Genomic DNA, 15779 nt, shown 5'->3' on the forward strand with positions numbered 1-15779 from the left:
CTATAATAACATCACTGATTCATTCTGCACTAGTGTACTGTAGTAATTTAATCTGCCTAGTGAGTTTGATGTCTATTAAGCTGTTACTTGCAACTGTTCAATTTTTTGAAAGTACAATGTTGTATTGAATATCTTACTAGAGAATTTAAGTTCTAGTTTGAATTGCTACTATTAATGATGAATGGTTGAGTTTTAAAACTTGAAGCAGAAACTACTTTCTAATGTGAAATTTCGTTAAATATATATTTTCCCGATAAGTGTATCTGTTGTCATCACTCATTTGTTGGCAAATATGCAATCTCATAAATTTCCTATTCTATATTTTTATCTTGTCGTCATCACCCATTTGTTGGGCTGTATAAGTGTATCTATTGTCCGGTTTTTCTATCATATTTCCTGATGTACTTCTACATATATATGTTGGTTGTAATCTGCTTGAACGATCCAGTACTTGATATTCCATTCTGTTCTTGTAGGTGAATGGAGCTTGTGTTGTTGGTAGAACTCCGTTGATGGCTTCTTCCTATGTTGAAGAGCATGTTTCGTGGTATCCAAGAGTAGCTAGCTTTAACTTGGCAGAGTGTTTTATTTTTCAATCGCAATATTTGTGATTGTGTGGAACATTGTATGGTTATGTACGTGAAGTTTTAAGTTCCTGGGCATGCAATATTTGTAGGTTAAACTGGTTGTTGTGATGTGAATGAGTGTATGGAGTTTCACATGTTCTGCTCTGTACAGAATATATTGTAATAAACCTATTTTGGTTGTTATTTGAAGATTTTCATATTCTTTTCTTCTTTCCGTTTGATATATACTGCTTAAAAAGCGATGTGGATCCACTGCCAGGAAAAATCTGACAATTGGGACCCATCTAAAAACTGGACCACAAAAAACCCTCGAAAATAAAAATGAAATGGACCGCAAAAGGCCATGCCTAGAAAATAAAAAGGCCAAATTGTTGGGCCAGGCCCATGTAGCTAGAGAAAATTAATAGAGAAAATATACAGTAAAAAGGCCGAATTGTTGGGCTAGGCCCATGTAGAAAATCGAATTGGACCGAACTGAATCTTGTGCCACGTCAGATTGCCATGCTGGATGCCTACGTGGCCTGGGGAGGTTGCTAGTGACCAAAACGCCATAGTAGACGTATTTTGGTCGTAAACGTCTTCGACCATTCCAGAAGAAAGGTCGCTATAGTCAGTTTATGACCGCCAGCTTTTGACCTTCTGTTTTTGGTCACAAAAAGGTCGCAAATGGAAATTTGTGACCTTTCAGTGACCAATAGTGGTGGTCACAAGTTGACATATTTCTTGTAGTGGCATCCGACAATATGGGCCCATGTTGAAAACCCTCATGTAGCTCCGTCTAGAACCCTCACTCTGCTCTTCGCGCCACATTCATGCCGGTCAAAGCAGACGTGACCGCATGAGATGACGGGATGTTTCCCTACACACATTCATGCCCGCCGACCAGCCAATTGGCCTGCCCAGTATTCACACCGGTGCATTGGCCGAGAAGCCTACTCTGGCCGCTACCCGCATTGAAGCAGATCCAGTCTGTCAGTCTCGGATATTTAAGCCGTCCACCCACGGATGCAAACCCTACACTGTCGCCTTCCCTCTCCCCAAATTTGCTCCAATGGGAAAGTCGAACAGCTCGAAGTGGTTCTCCGCGACCCCCGCCGGCTCGCGTTCTCCGGGCTTATCTGCATCGACCTCTCCCTCACACGTGAAGCTGAATTATATCTCCTCGAATGACGAAGAGCAGCAACAGTCGTTCCTCCTCGTCGAGGCCACCACAATGAACAAGGAGTTCGTGCAGCAGATAGAGTTGTTGTTGTTGGAGCGGTCGCGCTACAATCGTGATCCAGTGTCACTATCCCAATTGGTCCCACGCAATAGCGACATACAAATAGGATGCTGCATGAAGGAGTCGTTGTCGCCCCTGGTGCGAAGCCATCTCCACCGCGACAAGGAGGTGACACCGATGTCCCTGTCCATTGGCAGTCTAGGAGCCAATGGCTCCCGACTGCCGTGAAGGAGTCATGCTCCTCATCTCGTCCACGGTCCGGGAGCCAGTGGCGCCTGACCGACACGCAGGAGCCTTCACCCTCTCGACGATCTCCAAAGACGCGTGGCCGCTCCACCTACTACCTAGGTGGTGATGGCGGCGGCTCCTCCACATTGACGGTGGCACCCTAGCACCCTTCGAGGCGGCGCAACGGGCAACGTCGGGCATTGTTCAGGCGGTTGGACGTCGCACTTCCTGGATCTCGGAGGAACCCCCGCTCGTTGAGGCATGGTCCATCAAACGGTCCAGGACCACCGCGGAGACCTCCATGTGAAACTTTGTTAAGTTTCATCACCATTGGTACCACACATAGTTTTTAGTTTTTAAAGTTTTAGATTTTATTGTGAAGTGAAACTTTGTTAAATTTTGTCCCTTCTGGTTGTAATATATCAAAGTTTAACAAATATCATCCAGTCTAGCATGAATTTCATCTTTAAAAAAAAATCCATTAGAAATAGGTCACCTGCCCCGATTGCTGTTCTCGTACATTTGGTGATGTCCACACACAATTGTTATCCTCGGACATTTGGTGATGTCAAGACGTGTCAGAGAAGATTTGGTGATCAGCCTTTGAGTTGTCCTAAGTTGCTCCCAAACAACGGTAGGCAAACAGTTGCATGCTGAAATAGGTGGCAGGTTGGCTTTAGCAACATGCTGAGACAACTGTGGAGAATTGTCACCGAAACATAATATAATCAACCATCAAATCAGCATAAACACTACACAAGAGGAATAAATTTGCAGAATAAAAAATAAAGCAGTATTACAAATGTCTTTTTTATATATATAATTGTCTGGTCTCAACAGGCCTGAACGGTACCAGTCATGACGTCTGAGATAACAGAGTATACACAGAGAACAAACTGTCCATTAAAGCAGAAACCCGACATAATAACACACATATCCGAAAAAGCAAAAGCTCACCCATGAAATATTCAGAAGTCACACATAGCACTTGCTATTCTTTTTTATATATAGTTTTCTGTTTTTTGGTTTTTTTGTATGTCCATCTACATTTTTTTTAATTTTTTTTGGTGTTTTCATGCTCCCTTTTTCCGAACAAACTGGATCTTCATTCCTCATCCGAAGTAGAAGAGTTGAGCATGCCGTAACCAGTGAAAACTCGGCATCTCTTTGTTGTGTATCAAAAGGTATCGCTTCTGAGTAAACTTCTCTCGGTCTGCTGCCCAAAAATAGGCCCACTGCCATTGCTGTGTAGTCCTCTGAAGGTAGGTGCTTGATAGCCTATACTAACTGAAGTTGCTGATCTAGTAAGGAGAGCTTCACGAGGATAGTATGTCCCCTCAAGTCCAACAGATTGAAGCTGAGACGCCAATGAATCAATGTTGGATGTCACGGGGGAACGTGAACCAGAAGAATTTCCATCAGAATAATTTGGTCTGGGAAGCAACCAAATCTCCCATCTTGCACGCCTCCGTATTTTGTCACCCTAACAAAGCAGAAAAAAGTTAAGCCTTTCAATGGGAACTGTGGTGTGACTGGTAGTATGTCACCTAAGGAATATTTTGATAAAGAGTGGTCATATTCAGGGTTCTTTGTCACCAATGTTAAATACAGAGCAAAAGGGAGCATGCGGCGTTATACGTGTACAACTAAGGAAAGCAGCGAGTGAACTGGAATGTGACTGATTCAAGTGACCTTCATTACAAGTTCACATAAGAATTGCAGCAATAAGCTGCCAATTGTAGTAGTGTTTAAAAGTGCAATCTGACATGCCAAATGGCGGCCTAGACTTGTAATTAACATAATTTTTTGTTAATCAAAGGAACTTTGCAAGTGAAGATGTGGTGCTCTATTCATGTGTGATGAAATTTAAAAAAAGACAGCCTGGTGAAATATGAGATCATGTACTTCCTCCGTTCCTAAATATAGTCTTTTTAGAGATTCCACTATGCACTACATAGTGATGTATATTGCTCAATTTACTCCGTATGTAGTCCGTAGTGGAATCTCTAAAGACTTATATTTAGGGAGGTAGTAGTATAGAACCATAAAAATGCTCTAAGCAATTGCTTCAAGATCCCATTGTGTGGTTGACCACCAAGGATACTAATAGAACTCTTCAGATAAACAAGAAGGATAATCTGGACATAAACAGGGCATGCACTCTAATATTCTTACCCAGTTGTCTGTAACCAAAGGTGGACATACAAGCTATGCCCCGCTGCTATTGCATAAAGAGTGACATAGTAGGCCATAACTGAAGGAGGAGATACAAACTTTTTGAAATGAATCTAAATCATGGTATCTACATTTGTGAAGATTATAGACCAAACTTAGCATTGTTGAGTTCAGAAAGAGAAGCCATTTTCTTTGGAACACTCCTACAACATCTTCAGCATGGCAAGATATGTTAGAATATCATGTTCAACCCTTCTAAAGTTGTGCTTAATCGGTTGTTTATAAGTTATTTATAGCATCACCAATTAAGTTTAATTTTAGATTAAGTCAAATCATGGCAAATGACATCAGAAAATTGATTACCTGTACTTCCACCACAGTAGACTGCATGACTGTATCCAAGATAAACTGTAAACTATTAGTCAAGTTTTTGACTTGTCCAATACAATATAGGAGCCTTTGGACCTGTGCAAAATAATTTAGTTGAGCAATCTGTCCTTTTCTTGTAATAAAGAAAACAAAATATTTTTTTGAATACTCTGGATAGAGTTGTCTCATCTCATTATGCTCAGAAAAGAACACCACATTTACTAGGCAATGACCCTTTGATATACCAACAGATGTAGCTTTCGGGAAAAAAAGGGTATAGCAACAGATGCACAAGCACAATTTTTCACAGCTATAAATGCTTAATGAAGTATAGTGTTGAATAAGGGCAAACCACAGTCAGCACAATACACCTGGCAGCTACAAAACAAAATAGAGTAGCAGAAAAGAGAAATGGCTCCCTTTCGAACTTGAAATCTCCAAAACTTTTAACGAGCCCTTTGTTAGCTCTACAATGAAAATATGTGCAAGCCACTTTCAGAGTAGTTTGTGTATTGTAAGTGACACATGCTAGGGCTGATAAGGATCTCAGGACCAAGGAGTGTAGCAATGAGGGTATGGCTTCAAGGAGTGAGGCTAGAGCCATGGCTCCGCAGATGAGAGGGAGAAAAGGTTGGGGACAGGGATTATAACTTTACTAGTAGTTGATAATTCTCATTGATTGCATAATACACATGGATAGAAAAGTCTGACTTGGTGCTGGGAAAGAGGATCTCTAGTTTCCTAACAAATGGTATTTGTACATTCCTAACTAGATCGATCTCCTGCCTTGCAAAACTATAACTAGTGAAAAGAAAAATAAGAGCATTCACTTGGCAATCTTATGGGCCATACCACTGTCTTGCTTATCTCAACTATTAAAAATAATGCACATCCAGGACAGAATGACGCAAAAATCCACAACATTTAAACAAGCTAATGACTAATCCAGAAGTATTCCAAGCATAACAGACAATCAAAAGTTTTCAGGTCAACATGACAAGAAGATGGAGTCATGGAGATGGTATTCTGGATACACAATAGGAAAGGGCAATCATTCTCAACCTTGGGAATAAAACTGGGAATCTACAGAGACAAAAATCTACTGATGTCTGCACCAGTTTTTGCTAGCGTCATGCGACTTTAAGTTTGTTGAGTACAATATGAGAAAGCTTAATCACATCAAACAATCATGCTGACAAGCGAAAAAATGGAAAAAATTGTTCTAAAAGATAACCTGTTTTTCTATGTCAAATATAATTTTCAAGTATAACGTACTTTTTGGGACAAATGTACACATAATTTTCAAGTATCCAATCTAAATATAATCAAAAATACTAGTCAAAGTTTTGAGGTTTGACATTGCTAATGTCCAGAACGGCAGCTTTTAGGGATCGTAAAATTCTAGCAAATATATGAGCAAGACCAAAACTGTTGAAAACAAGAAAAAATGGAAAAAAAATTGTTCTAAAATATAACTTGCTTTTCTATGTCAACACTTTAAAGTTCATAAATGAGTTAAACTAATTGTAGGTTCCTTTAAAGTGACAACCATTGACTATATATATAGCAGCGACATTCTTCCAAGCCTTGCATAAATACGAGTGACAGTCTTCAACTATTTCCGTCCAGAAAAAAACATTTTAACTGCAGACAGTTCACGACAGAGTGGCAGGAATTGCCCGAAACAGAACTTGATTGCAGGTGCTACCAATGAAGTGTTGATACATATGCACTCTACAATAAACAATAATATAAAGATATATTGAAAACGGCTTGTGAAGTGGTGGGCCAGCATAGATGTTACAGGTGGAGCTACAAGGAACACAAACCGTCAGTCCATGCAAAGTTCATATAAATCTGTGGTGGCAAAAGAAGGTGAATTCAAGTGCAACATTACCAGATCATACATATTCATAGCAGACCCCAGGAATTTAGATATTATTTTCCAACTAAAAATTAAGGAATTTTGATATTATTTCATGGAGAAGGTACTTCCTATATTCATGTTATCGCACTGGTGGTGCACACGACCAGGAGCAGTAGTCCTTTGAGAGACGGTGAATTTTAACATGTTCCACCCAAAAACATGACCACCAGCGCTCCTCTATTCTAGCAGAACCCAGGAATTTAGATGCTCCCTCCGTCCAGAATTATAAGATGTTCCAACTTTTTTTCATGTGTATAGACGCGTTTTTTCACTCATTTCAGTCAGTATGTAGTCCATATTGAGATATCCAAAACATCATATATTTCGGAAGGGAGTATTATTTTCCAACTCAAAGAAAGGAATTTATATATTATTTCAGAGACACTGTACTTCCTATGTTCATGTAACAGAACATAGATATTCATAGCAGACCCCAGGAATTTAGATATTATTTTTCAACTCAATTTTTATTTTTTACATCATGGCTCGCCCCCGCTCCGCTCGTCCCTCCTAGCTCCGCATTGCCCGCAGCCCCGCCGCCGTTGAATCCCCGTCGGTAGCCGACCCTCCCTTCCCAGCCCCGCCGCTGCTATGCCATGACGTCGTCCAACGCGGACCAAGCCGACCACGGAGCGACCCTCTTCGGTGAGCTCGTGTCCTCCGGTGACCGCTAGCTCGACTCGGGGAGCAAGTCCTCCGCGCGTTCCTACTGCAAGGTCGCCCGCCATCCCTGCCGACGCACCCTGCCCCTGGCCCCGCGGCGCCACCCAGGCAGCCTGTCAGGAGCCGCCTTGGCCCCCGCTCCGAGGTGCACCGAGCCTCCGACGCCAACGCGGATGGTTTCCGCCGTTGTCGCCCGACCATGGTGGCCAGCCCCGCCCACTAGCGCACCGCCCGGCACGGACCCGGGCCGGGACCAAGGGGCCGACAACGACCCAGGCCATGGCCACGGCCCTGGACGTGCACGTCGCCGCGGCCGCAAGTGTAGGCGCACGGAACCTCAGCCCACCGGCCGCCAACAGCATGGCGGTGGACAACCTGGGATGGCACGCCGGTCTCCAAACCTCCCGTGCGGATGGTGTGGCCACGGCGACGGGATGGCTTGTCCCGCCCGACACGTATGGCCGCTCAGCCAAGGAACGACATGCTATCGTGGCCTAGTCAGCCTAGAGCCCACCATCGTCGTCACCCTGCCAAAAAAGGAAAGGGTAAAAGGCAAGATAAGCCCACTTTACCCATGGGCCAGGAGGGCAGCGCTAACGCTACCCCTGAGGGCGCGATATCAGGCTTGGCAAGGACAGCTGGCAACGCACCAATGGTTGCGGCTGCATCGGATCCGTTTGGAATCTCTATAATCCGGAGGCCACCCACGAGCCTGAGACGATCGCACGGGACCACCAGCCACCTCCCTTGATGGGCTTGTCACGACCTGGCCGTTCTTAGCAAGGTCCCAGACTCGCAAGCAGGACGTGCCAGAACAGATAGCCTCCATGTCGGGGCAAAGTGGTGCTCACCCGATTACTGATGTCAAGATGGGGCCGATCCCATGCACGAACAAGTCCACGACCCAATCCGCGCGCGAAGAGATGGATCGTGAGGCGCACGATCTTGACTCCCCTCTCTGGCCCGCACACCGCCGATCCCACCCTCAAAAGGATCACTACCGCCCTCCCCAGACCAGCGGGACCCGCAGGCACCCATGCAGAATTTGATGGGCCCAATCACTCCCGGGCCTGCTCCGGCTACCAGCTCCGGTCCCGAGCTGGCACGTCAGAACATGCATGGGTCTGGGCCAGGCCGCTTCGCTACCCCACCATCATCATGCGCCGATCACGCGGACGCGCAACAACCGCTCACTCCTGGACGCTAGGAGACTTCTTGGCCGCAGCCACCAAAGAGCTCAACGTGTTGCTGCCGGCGCCTAGGAAGAGACCACGCGACCCTCTTGATTTCACCCCCCCCCCCCGGTGGCTGTTTGGCTACCACCACGCCACCCACCGCCGAAAGACGCGCACAAGTTCAGGTGCTTCGCACACTTGGCATCGTTGGGACCAACCAGAAGATCTCAGCCGTTGAGATGAAGGCATACAACAACTTGCTTGTGGCGCCCATCCCGTTGTCAGTGCTAAGGGCCATCGTTGCACTAGTCAATCGCGAGAACCCAGCTTGCTTGCCGTCGCAGCAGACTGCCCCGGCGTGCGTTGACATCGCGTGCGAGACTTAGGGCTCTCCTAGCAGTCCCTCCCCCGTTGGTCCAATCTTTTATGGATCACGGCCTCAAGATCGTCGTTTTGAATGTGTGTCGGCTCAAGGCATGCACGCGGTGCCTTGCTATCCGCACACAGCTTGACACCACAGACGCGTCCATTGTATGCTTGCAAGAAACGAAGATGGAGTTGCTTTGCTCGCCTTTGTCCTTGACACGCTAGGCTCGGAGTTTGACAACTACACGTACCTCCCGGCCCAGGGAACGTGCAACGATATATTCTTCTCGCGTGGAAAAGCAGTGTCGTGACTATCACGACCCCTTTGTTCACCGCCAACGCACTCTCGGCCAAGGTCGCCACAACCGCCGACACGCCGTGGTGGCTTATGGTTGTCTACGGACCTCAGGAAGAAGTGGCCAAGGTCGCCTTCTTGCAGGAGCTGCGAGAGATCCGAGCAAGCTGCCCCAGACCTTGGATGCTTTGTGGTGACTTCAATCTCATCCTTTGCACCAAGGACAAGAGCACGAGCAATCTCAATAGACGCATGATGGCCAAATTCCGCCGACTCGTCAACGACCTCGCACTCAAGGAGGTCTGCCTCAATGGGCGCCAGTACACATGGTCGAACGAGCAGTCACCGCTGACGTTGGTGCACCTTGGCCACGTGCTGTGCACCTCGAACAAGAAGACGCACATGGTGAATGCCACCTACGGTGCCTTGCGTCTGTCGTGTCGGACCACTGCTCGTTGTTGCTGGATTGCGTCCCCGCGCCTATGATGCATCGCAGATTCCATTTCGAGGACCACTGGTTGCGCATGGACGGGTTCCACGATAAAATGACCACGACTTGGGGTTCCGCTCATGACCCGGACCCATTCCGCCGCTGATGCTGCGCCTACAAGCCACAGCGCGCAGCTTGACGAGTTGGAGTGCCAAAGCAGTAGGCAACGTCAAGGCCAAGCTGGCTGTTTCACACGAGCTCATTGCGCACTTTGACAAGGCCCTGGAAGAATGCATCCTCACGCCTCCTGAAGACTGACCGCGCAAACAACTGAAGGTTTCTTACCCTGGCCTCGCGTCCCTGGAGCATATGATTGCAAGACAGCATGCCCGCCTCGCCAACCTCAAAGACGAAGACGCCAACACCGCCTTCTTCCACCGACAATGCTCAGCCTCTCCATGCACGGCACGGTGCTCACCGAGCACGACGCAATGGCGGGGGCTGCATTATCCGGCACTACGATGCCCCGGCATAGCGTAGAGCGCAAACACACGATGGACCTGTCGCGAGCTCATCGAGGGGAGCGATCTCTCAGATCTTGACGTGCCCTTCTGCCCAACGGAGATCTGGGAAGCCATAAAGCGCCTGCCCGCGCGCAAGTCGCCAGGGCCCGAAGGCTTTACTGCTGAATTCTTGCGGGCGTGTTGGAGCACCATCAAGTAGGATTTCGTGGACGTGTTCCAGCAGCTATTCGAGCTACGCAGCCGAGGCTTCTGCAAGTTAAACCACGCCCTCCTAATGCTCATGTCGAAGTGTGTCGACACCGAAGAGCTGCACGATTATTGCCCGATTTGCTTAATCTATATCATGGCCAAGATCTTCACCAAGGCACTATCGTTGCTGCTTTCCCTAAAGCTGGATCTCCTTGTCAGCCGCAATCAAAACGTGTTCATCATCGAAAGAAGCCTCCATGATAACTTCGTGCTCGTCAGGCAATCACTCCAGCTACTGCACCAACTAGGTGCCCCCAGAGTGATGCTCAAGGAGATCCAGAGCCATCGTAATATGAGCGTTGACAAGGAGGGTTCGGGAACCGCTTCCTCGAGTGGGTTGCTATCCTCTTGTCCTCCGCCAGCACTCGCGTCTTGATGAATGGTGTACCAGGCCCCCCTATTTGGCACCAAGAAGGGCTTCAGCACGACAACTCCTTGTCCCTGCAACTATTCGTCCTTCAGCGCGCCCATGAAACTGACATCCTTGCACAGTTGCATCCCCAGAGGCTGATTACAAAGATATCGCTCTACGCCGACGATGTCATGCTCTTCTGCCATGCCACAGAGAGCGACGTGTCCGTGATCAAAGAGATCCTTGCCTTGTTTGGCAGAGCGTCCGGCCTAAAGGTAAACTACGCTAAGAGCTATGCCACGGTCCTGCATGGGGACCAGACCACCGAGTCCATATCCAGCTTGGGATGCCCAGTCACCGAGCTCCCGATCACCTACCTCGGCATCCCCTTGACGACGCGCCGCCCCTCCGCTGCGCAACTGCAACCCCTCGTCGACAAGGTCGCCGACCGCCTGCCCATTTGGAAGGCATGGCTCATGAACAAAGCCGGCAGACTGGCCCTTGTCAAGTTCATCCTTTGTGCCATCCCGGTCCACCAGTTGCTTGCGTTCGCTCCTCCGAAGAAAACCTTGCAACAGGTCGAGAAACTTCAGAGGGGATTTCTCTGTTCTGGGCACGCTATGGCCAAGGGAGGGCATTGCCATGTCACTGGCGTCATGTTTGCCGCCCACACGAGCTTTGCGGCCTTGGATTCCGCGACTTGGAGCGCACCAGGCTTGCGCTCAGATTACGATGGCTCTGGCTCTCGCGAACAGACCCAGCATGCGCTTGGCAAGGGCTGGACCTCCAATTCTCCAGCAACGAGCGCGTGCTTTTCTCCACATCTACCTACACAACCAATGGGAACGGAATGAGCGCCTTATTTTGGGAGGGGATCGATGGCTCAATGGGCGGTCTATTGGCGAGCTCATGCCCGCACTCTACAGTTGCATCCCAAAACGCTCATGCAAGGCCAGAATGGTGGCGAAAGGGCTCCATGGCAATGCCTGGGCTCGTGACATTCACGGCGTTCTTGGCATCCACGAGATTAGCCAATACCTGCAGCTTTGGCACATCACGCAAAGCACTACACTCACTGACACCCTGACCAGCTGATCTAGAAGTGGACTGCAAATGGCATCTACTCGGCGCAATCCTGCTACGCGGCCACTTTCCAAGGCTCAATGCACTGCTACTCATGGAAGCTAATTTGGAAGTCTTGGGCGCCGCCTCGGGTCAAATTCTTTCACTGGCTGGCCAACCTCGACCGCTGCTTGACCGCGGATTGTTTGGCTCGCCACGATCTACAACATCACCCACGCTGCCTACTCTGCGATCTGGCGCCAGAAACGATACGACACTTGCTGCTGCACTGCCCTTTCACATGGCAGGCATGGCATGAGACGTTGCCTGGCTTCGCATATCGACGAAGATCCCCAACCAAGAGCCCACACTCATGGACTGGTGGTGGCACGCCAAGGCCAACATGCCGCAGATGCAGCGCAAGGTCCTGCAATCCATCGCGCTCCTTGTAGCATAGGGATAGTTGCGTCTTCGACAACACAACGCCCTCCCTAGACATGCTATTGGTTAGAATCAAGGAGGAAGCCTGCCTCTGGGCAAAGGCCGAAGCCGCAGGACTTAAGAGTGGTTCTGCCCCCTTCATGGGATGTGCATTAAGAGTCTGTAACCTGATAACCCGATCGTCCGCCCTCAGACGCTTGTAACTAACTTCCTTTTCAGCGAAAAGAAACGCAAATCTTTTGCATTTTCTTGAAAAAAAAATAACTCAAAAATAAAAGAATTTAGATATTATTTCAGGGACAATGTACTTCCTAAATTCATGTTATCGCACTGGTGGTAGTCCTTAGTGCGAAGGCAGCGCTCCTACTGGTTGCTAGAAAAAAAATGCAAGTTATACATTTTTGTTTCGCTATATGGTCATGTTAGTAACATTACAACGCCATTTTTTTTATAAAATGTTGCTATCAATGTCCAAGTGCGTCCAATACAAACCACTACGTACAACTTTAATTTTCATTTCCTCTATACTGATCATTTATCCAAACATTGCTACTACAGAACTATGGGCTGTCAAGTACAGAAGCACGTGATAAATTTCTTTAGTTTGAAGGAACAAGTGTCAATTCATGTTCAATTGCATCCAAACCAGAATTTAAATTATCTTGGCGTAAATTTCCATGTTCTGATTTCATTTGCAAGCAATGAATGCACACATCCTAAGACAATCTATATTTTTTAATGCAGGGAGGTCAGATAATAAAACACAAGTGCCAGTGTTAGAAAATGATTTGCCAAAAGTAGAAGAAAGAATCACAAGGTTCAGTGTTTGCATTTGGACAAAAGAACTAGGACTTACATAGCACCATAAACCAAGCATTGGAGCACACAATGCGCCGAATTAACTAACTATCAAGGGTAGAGTCCGAAAGTGCACGAATAATTGCATAGATTGAGGCTCTTTATTTGATGTTACTTAGAAGTGTCAATGCTATTTGTGTATGGCCAGATTTCATTTTATTGAAATCCACAACAAACGGCTACATTTAAAGAGTACTTGAGTATGTCTCTTCTTGTAACCCGAGAACTTACACCGATCAGGTAACAGGGGAAGAAAGAATCATAAAAAATTAACTTGGAACAGATTTATCTAATTTAAGATGTGCAGGAGCTGAATTCCAATGCAACTGTAGCTTCATGTGGCAGAGTCTAAATTTTCTAGGCATGATGTAAAGCTCTTTACCCAAGTTATATCAACCACACCATAAGTATACATCCAATGTCCAACTGATAGCAAATCAACCACACCATTACTAAACATCCAATGTTAACTGATACCAAAATAGCAAACCTGCAAACTCAGTTTGAATGGATAAAAAAATGCTAAATGACAACTCTCCATCTCCCACTCAATCAGCAAGTAAACAACTATAGAAGGTGACCAGAACATTACTAGACTATTGATGACTTTCCGAATAGACTGCTGGATTATAGTAGCAAAGCAATAAAGAACTGGGGATTTTTCTAAAATAAAACCACCGTGTAAAACCAGCAAACTAACCTGGTTAAAGCCAGCAATCAAGGATAATGGCACCCAACCACGGTCATCCATATGTCTCCTCAAGAATATGTCCTTGCACAAATTTTCATCACTGCAAAAAATGAGCAAGCGGGCAAGCGGCTCAATAAAATGACCTCAGTGGTGGCGTAGTGTTTTCTATAAATTAAGACGGAGAAATACCTAAAGTAGTAGTCTATCTGCACCAGTAGGTCCCTTTGAAGTTGTTCCAGTGGAGAAATTAGCATGGCTGGAGGGGTTGGTGGAGGAGGCGCAAAAGGAAGGGCTTGAAGACCATCCGAAGGGGGCACGGCAAAATAGTAAACATGAGGTGCCATCTCTGCTGTTTAAAATAAAGCAAATTAAGGTGACATAACAATTGCACAAAGCCATGTTCTCACAAAGAGCATGAATAACATACCAGGGAATCCCATAGGCGCCCCATAAGGTGGTGTCTGTGGAGCAGCAGTTCCATAAGGTGGTGTCTGTGGAGTGGCAGGGCCGGCAAATGGTGGCGCAGGAGGTCCCGCCGCTAAAACAGCCAGAGGAGGAGGAGCCCTAATGAACGATGGCTGGTGAACTCGATGCTGGTGCCCTGGCCCATGTCCATCTCTACGGCCGCCACCACGCCGTTGCCCATCAAACCCACCATGGTGCTCATGACCATGGCGACTACCACCTCCACCATTACCCCTTCTGCTCCCCCCACCATAACTGCCACCTCGGCCATGAGGATGGGAACCAAAACGGCCATTTTGATGATGAACGCCGGTACCATTGCTCCGGGCATTAGGAGAGTATCCTACAGATTGCTCTGGAATAAGAGCATGCATCTCTGGCCCGTCATCCCCTGCAGGCATCATCAACACACGCCGGACTGGTGGACTACTGGTCACGTCGTCCTTAACAGTGGTAGCATCCGGAGCGCCAGAGATGTCCAAAGACACCGGTAAAATCACTGTCTCCTGAGACCATTCCCACAAACAATCAAAACACAATCTGGTCAGACCGTACAAAATATAAACACCAAAAATCCTAAATAGATCAAACACTGAGACAGGATCCAACTCCTATAATACTAAGTAAATCGAACACTGAAATAAACTAACAGCTCACAGTGGAAGGAGGAACGTACCAGTGCATCCTGATCAGGGGTAGCATCCGGAGCGTCGGAGATGTCCAAGGACACGGGCAAGATAGCTGCCACCTGAGACCATTCCAACAATAGCAAAAGCAATATCATCAGACGGTACGAAATCTAACCGCAATAAATCATAAATGAATCAAGCACTGATACGAAATCCAACTCCGATAGTAAGTAAATCAGAAACTGAGATGAACTGACAACTCACAGTGGAAGGGGGAGGAGCGGCCTTAGGCGACGCCTTGGGCGGTGTGGGCGGCTGGGGAGAGGCCAGCCCAGGAAGCGCCGGCCAGGAGTCGGCGTCCATGATGGGGCTCCCGGGCGCCACCAGCACCGGCCCGTTCTCCGGGCGCTTCCACGCGGTGGCGGCCGCCCTCTTCGCCGCGACGGGACTACCGTGGGGCGGCGTCCCCGCGCCAGCGAGGGCAGCGTGCGGGTCGGCGGCAACGGAAGCCATCCTCCACACCTCCTCTATCCGATCGGGCGGTGCAGGTTCCACGGGGCGATGAATCAAACGCGGAGGCGGTCGGCGGGGATGACGATGGCGGATGGCGGCGGGATCGGTTCTCAGTGGTACGGCATGGGTCGATCGGGGCCGAGAGTTCCAAATATTGCCGCGCCGGCGGCGATCGGATCGGGGAGGGGGAGCAGCGGGAGGACGAGGAGGAGGCGGTGGTGCGGCGCGGCGGCTCGCTGCTCTTCCCTACCCTTCCCTTCCCACGGGCGGAATGGACGCGGAGGGGATCGCCCCCTTGCCGGTGGGGCACAAAAGGGGAGCCGCACGCAGCCAGCCAGGTCCATTCACACCGTCCCGGGCCGTCCGATCCGGATCGATCGACGGCCGTGGTGCCTCGTGGGCCCCGGCGCCGCTCTAAAGTTGCTCGCGCTGGCGTCTGCTTGGCTGACGAGCGCGCTGGCGCCGCACCACCTGGCCCACCTGGCTGCGGCGCTGGTGGTTGCTGTGGGTGTGACACCTCGGGGGAGTGGGACGGCCGTCCGATGGAACATCGACGGC

The 15779-nt window shown here is 48.3% G+C and overlaps 1 protein-coding gene across 3 annotated transcripts; it reads right to left on the bottom strand.

Annotated features, from left to right (window-relative positions):
* Positions 1 to 2831: 2831 nt before the first annotated feature.
* Positions 2832 to 15514, bottom strand: LOC123084897 (la-related protein 1B). Of its 3 annotated transcripts, none has more exons than XM_044506430.1 (7): positions 14973 to 15514; positions 14756 to 14827; positions 14042 to 14585; positions 13804 to 13906; positions 13624 to 13714; positions 4576 to 4677; positions 2832 to 3520 (listed from the first exon to the last, which is right to left on the bottom strand). In XM_044506430.1, the coding sequence occupies exons 1-7, from the start codon at positions 15219 to 15221 to the stop codon at positions 3215 to 3217; spliced, it is 1467 nt and encodes a 488-aa protein (XP_044362365.1). In that variant the 5' UTR covers positions 15222 to 15514; the 3' UTR covers positions 2832 to 3214. The 3 variants fall into 3 exon arrangements, with proteins under 3 accessions (XP_044362365.1, XP_044362364.1, XP_044362363.1); XM_044506429.1 differs by having other exon boundaries at positions 13804 to 13960; positions 14973 to 15513; XM_044506428.1 differs by having other exon boundaries at positions 13804 to 13963; positions 14973 to 15513.
* Positions 15515 to 15779: the final 265 nt, after the last annotated feature.

This window comes from Triticum aestivum, chromosome 4A (assembly GCF_018294505.1).
Source record: "Triticum aestivum cultivar Chinese Spring chromosome 4A, IWGSC CS RefSeq v2.1, whole genome shotgun sequence".
NCBI classification, from domain to species: Eukaryota; Viridiplantae; Streptophyta; class Magnoliopsida; order Poales; family Poaceae; genus Triticum; species Triticum aestivum.

Excerpts from the sequence above, each read along its gene's own strand:
- LOC123084897 (XM_044506428.1), bottom strand. The coding sequence starts at position 15,221 with ATGGCTTCCGTTGCCGCCGACCCGCACGCTGCCCTCGCTGGCGCGGGG. Across the intron at positions 13,964-14,041 it reads GGCGCCTATGGGATTCCCTG|CAGAGATGGCACCTCATGTT; the intron begins GTATGTTATTCA and ends TATTTTAAACAG. Across the intron at positions 4,678-13,623 it reads TGATTGCTGGCTTTAACCAG|GTCCAAAGGCTCCTATATTG; the intron begins GTTAGTTTGCTG and ends TATTTTGCACAG.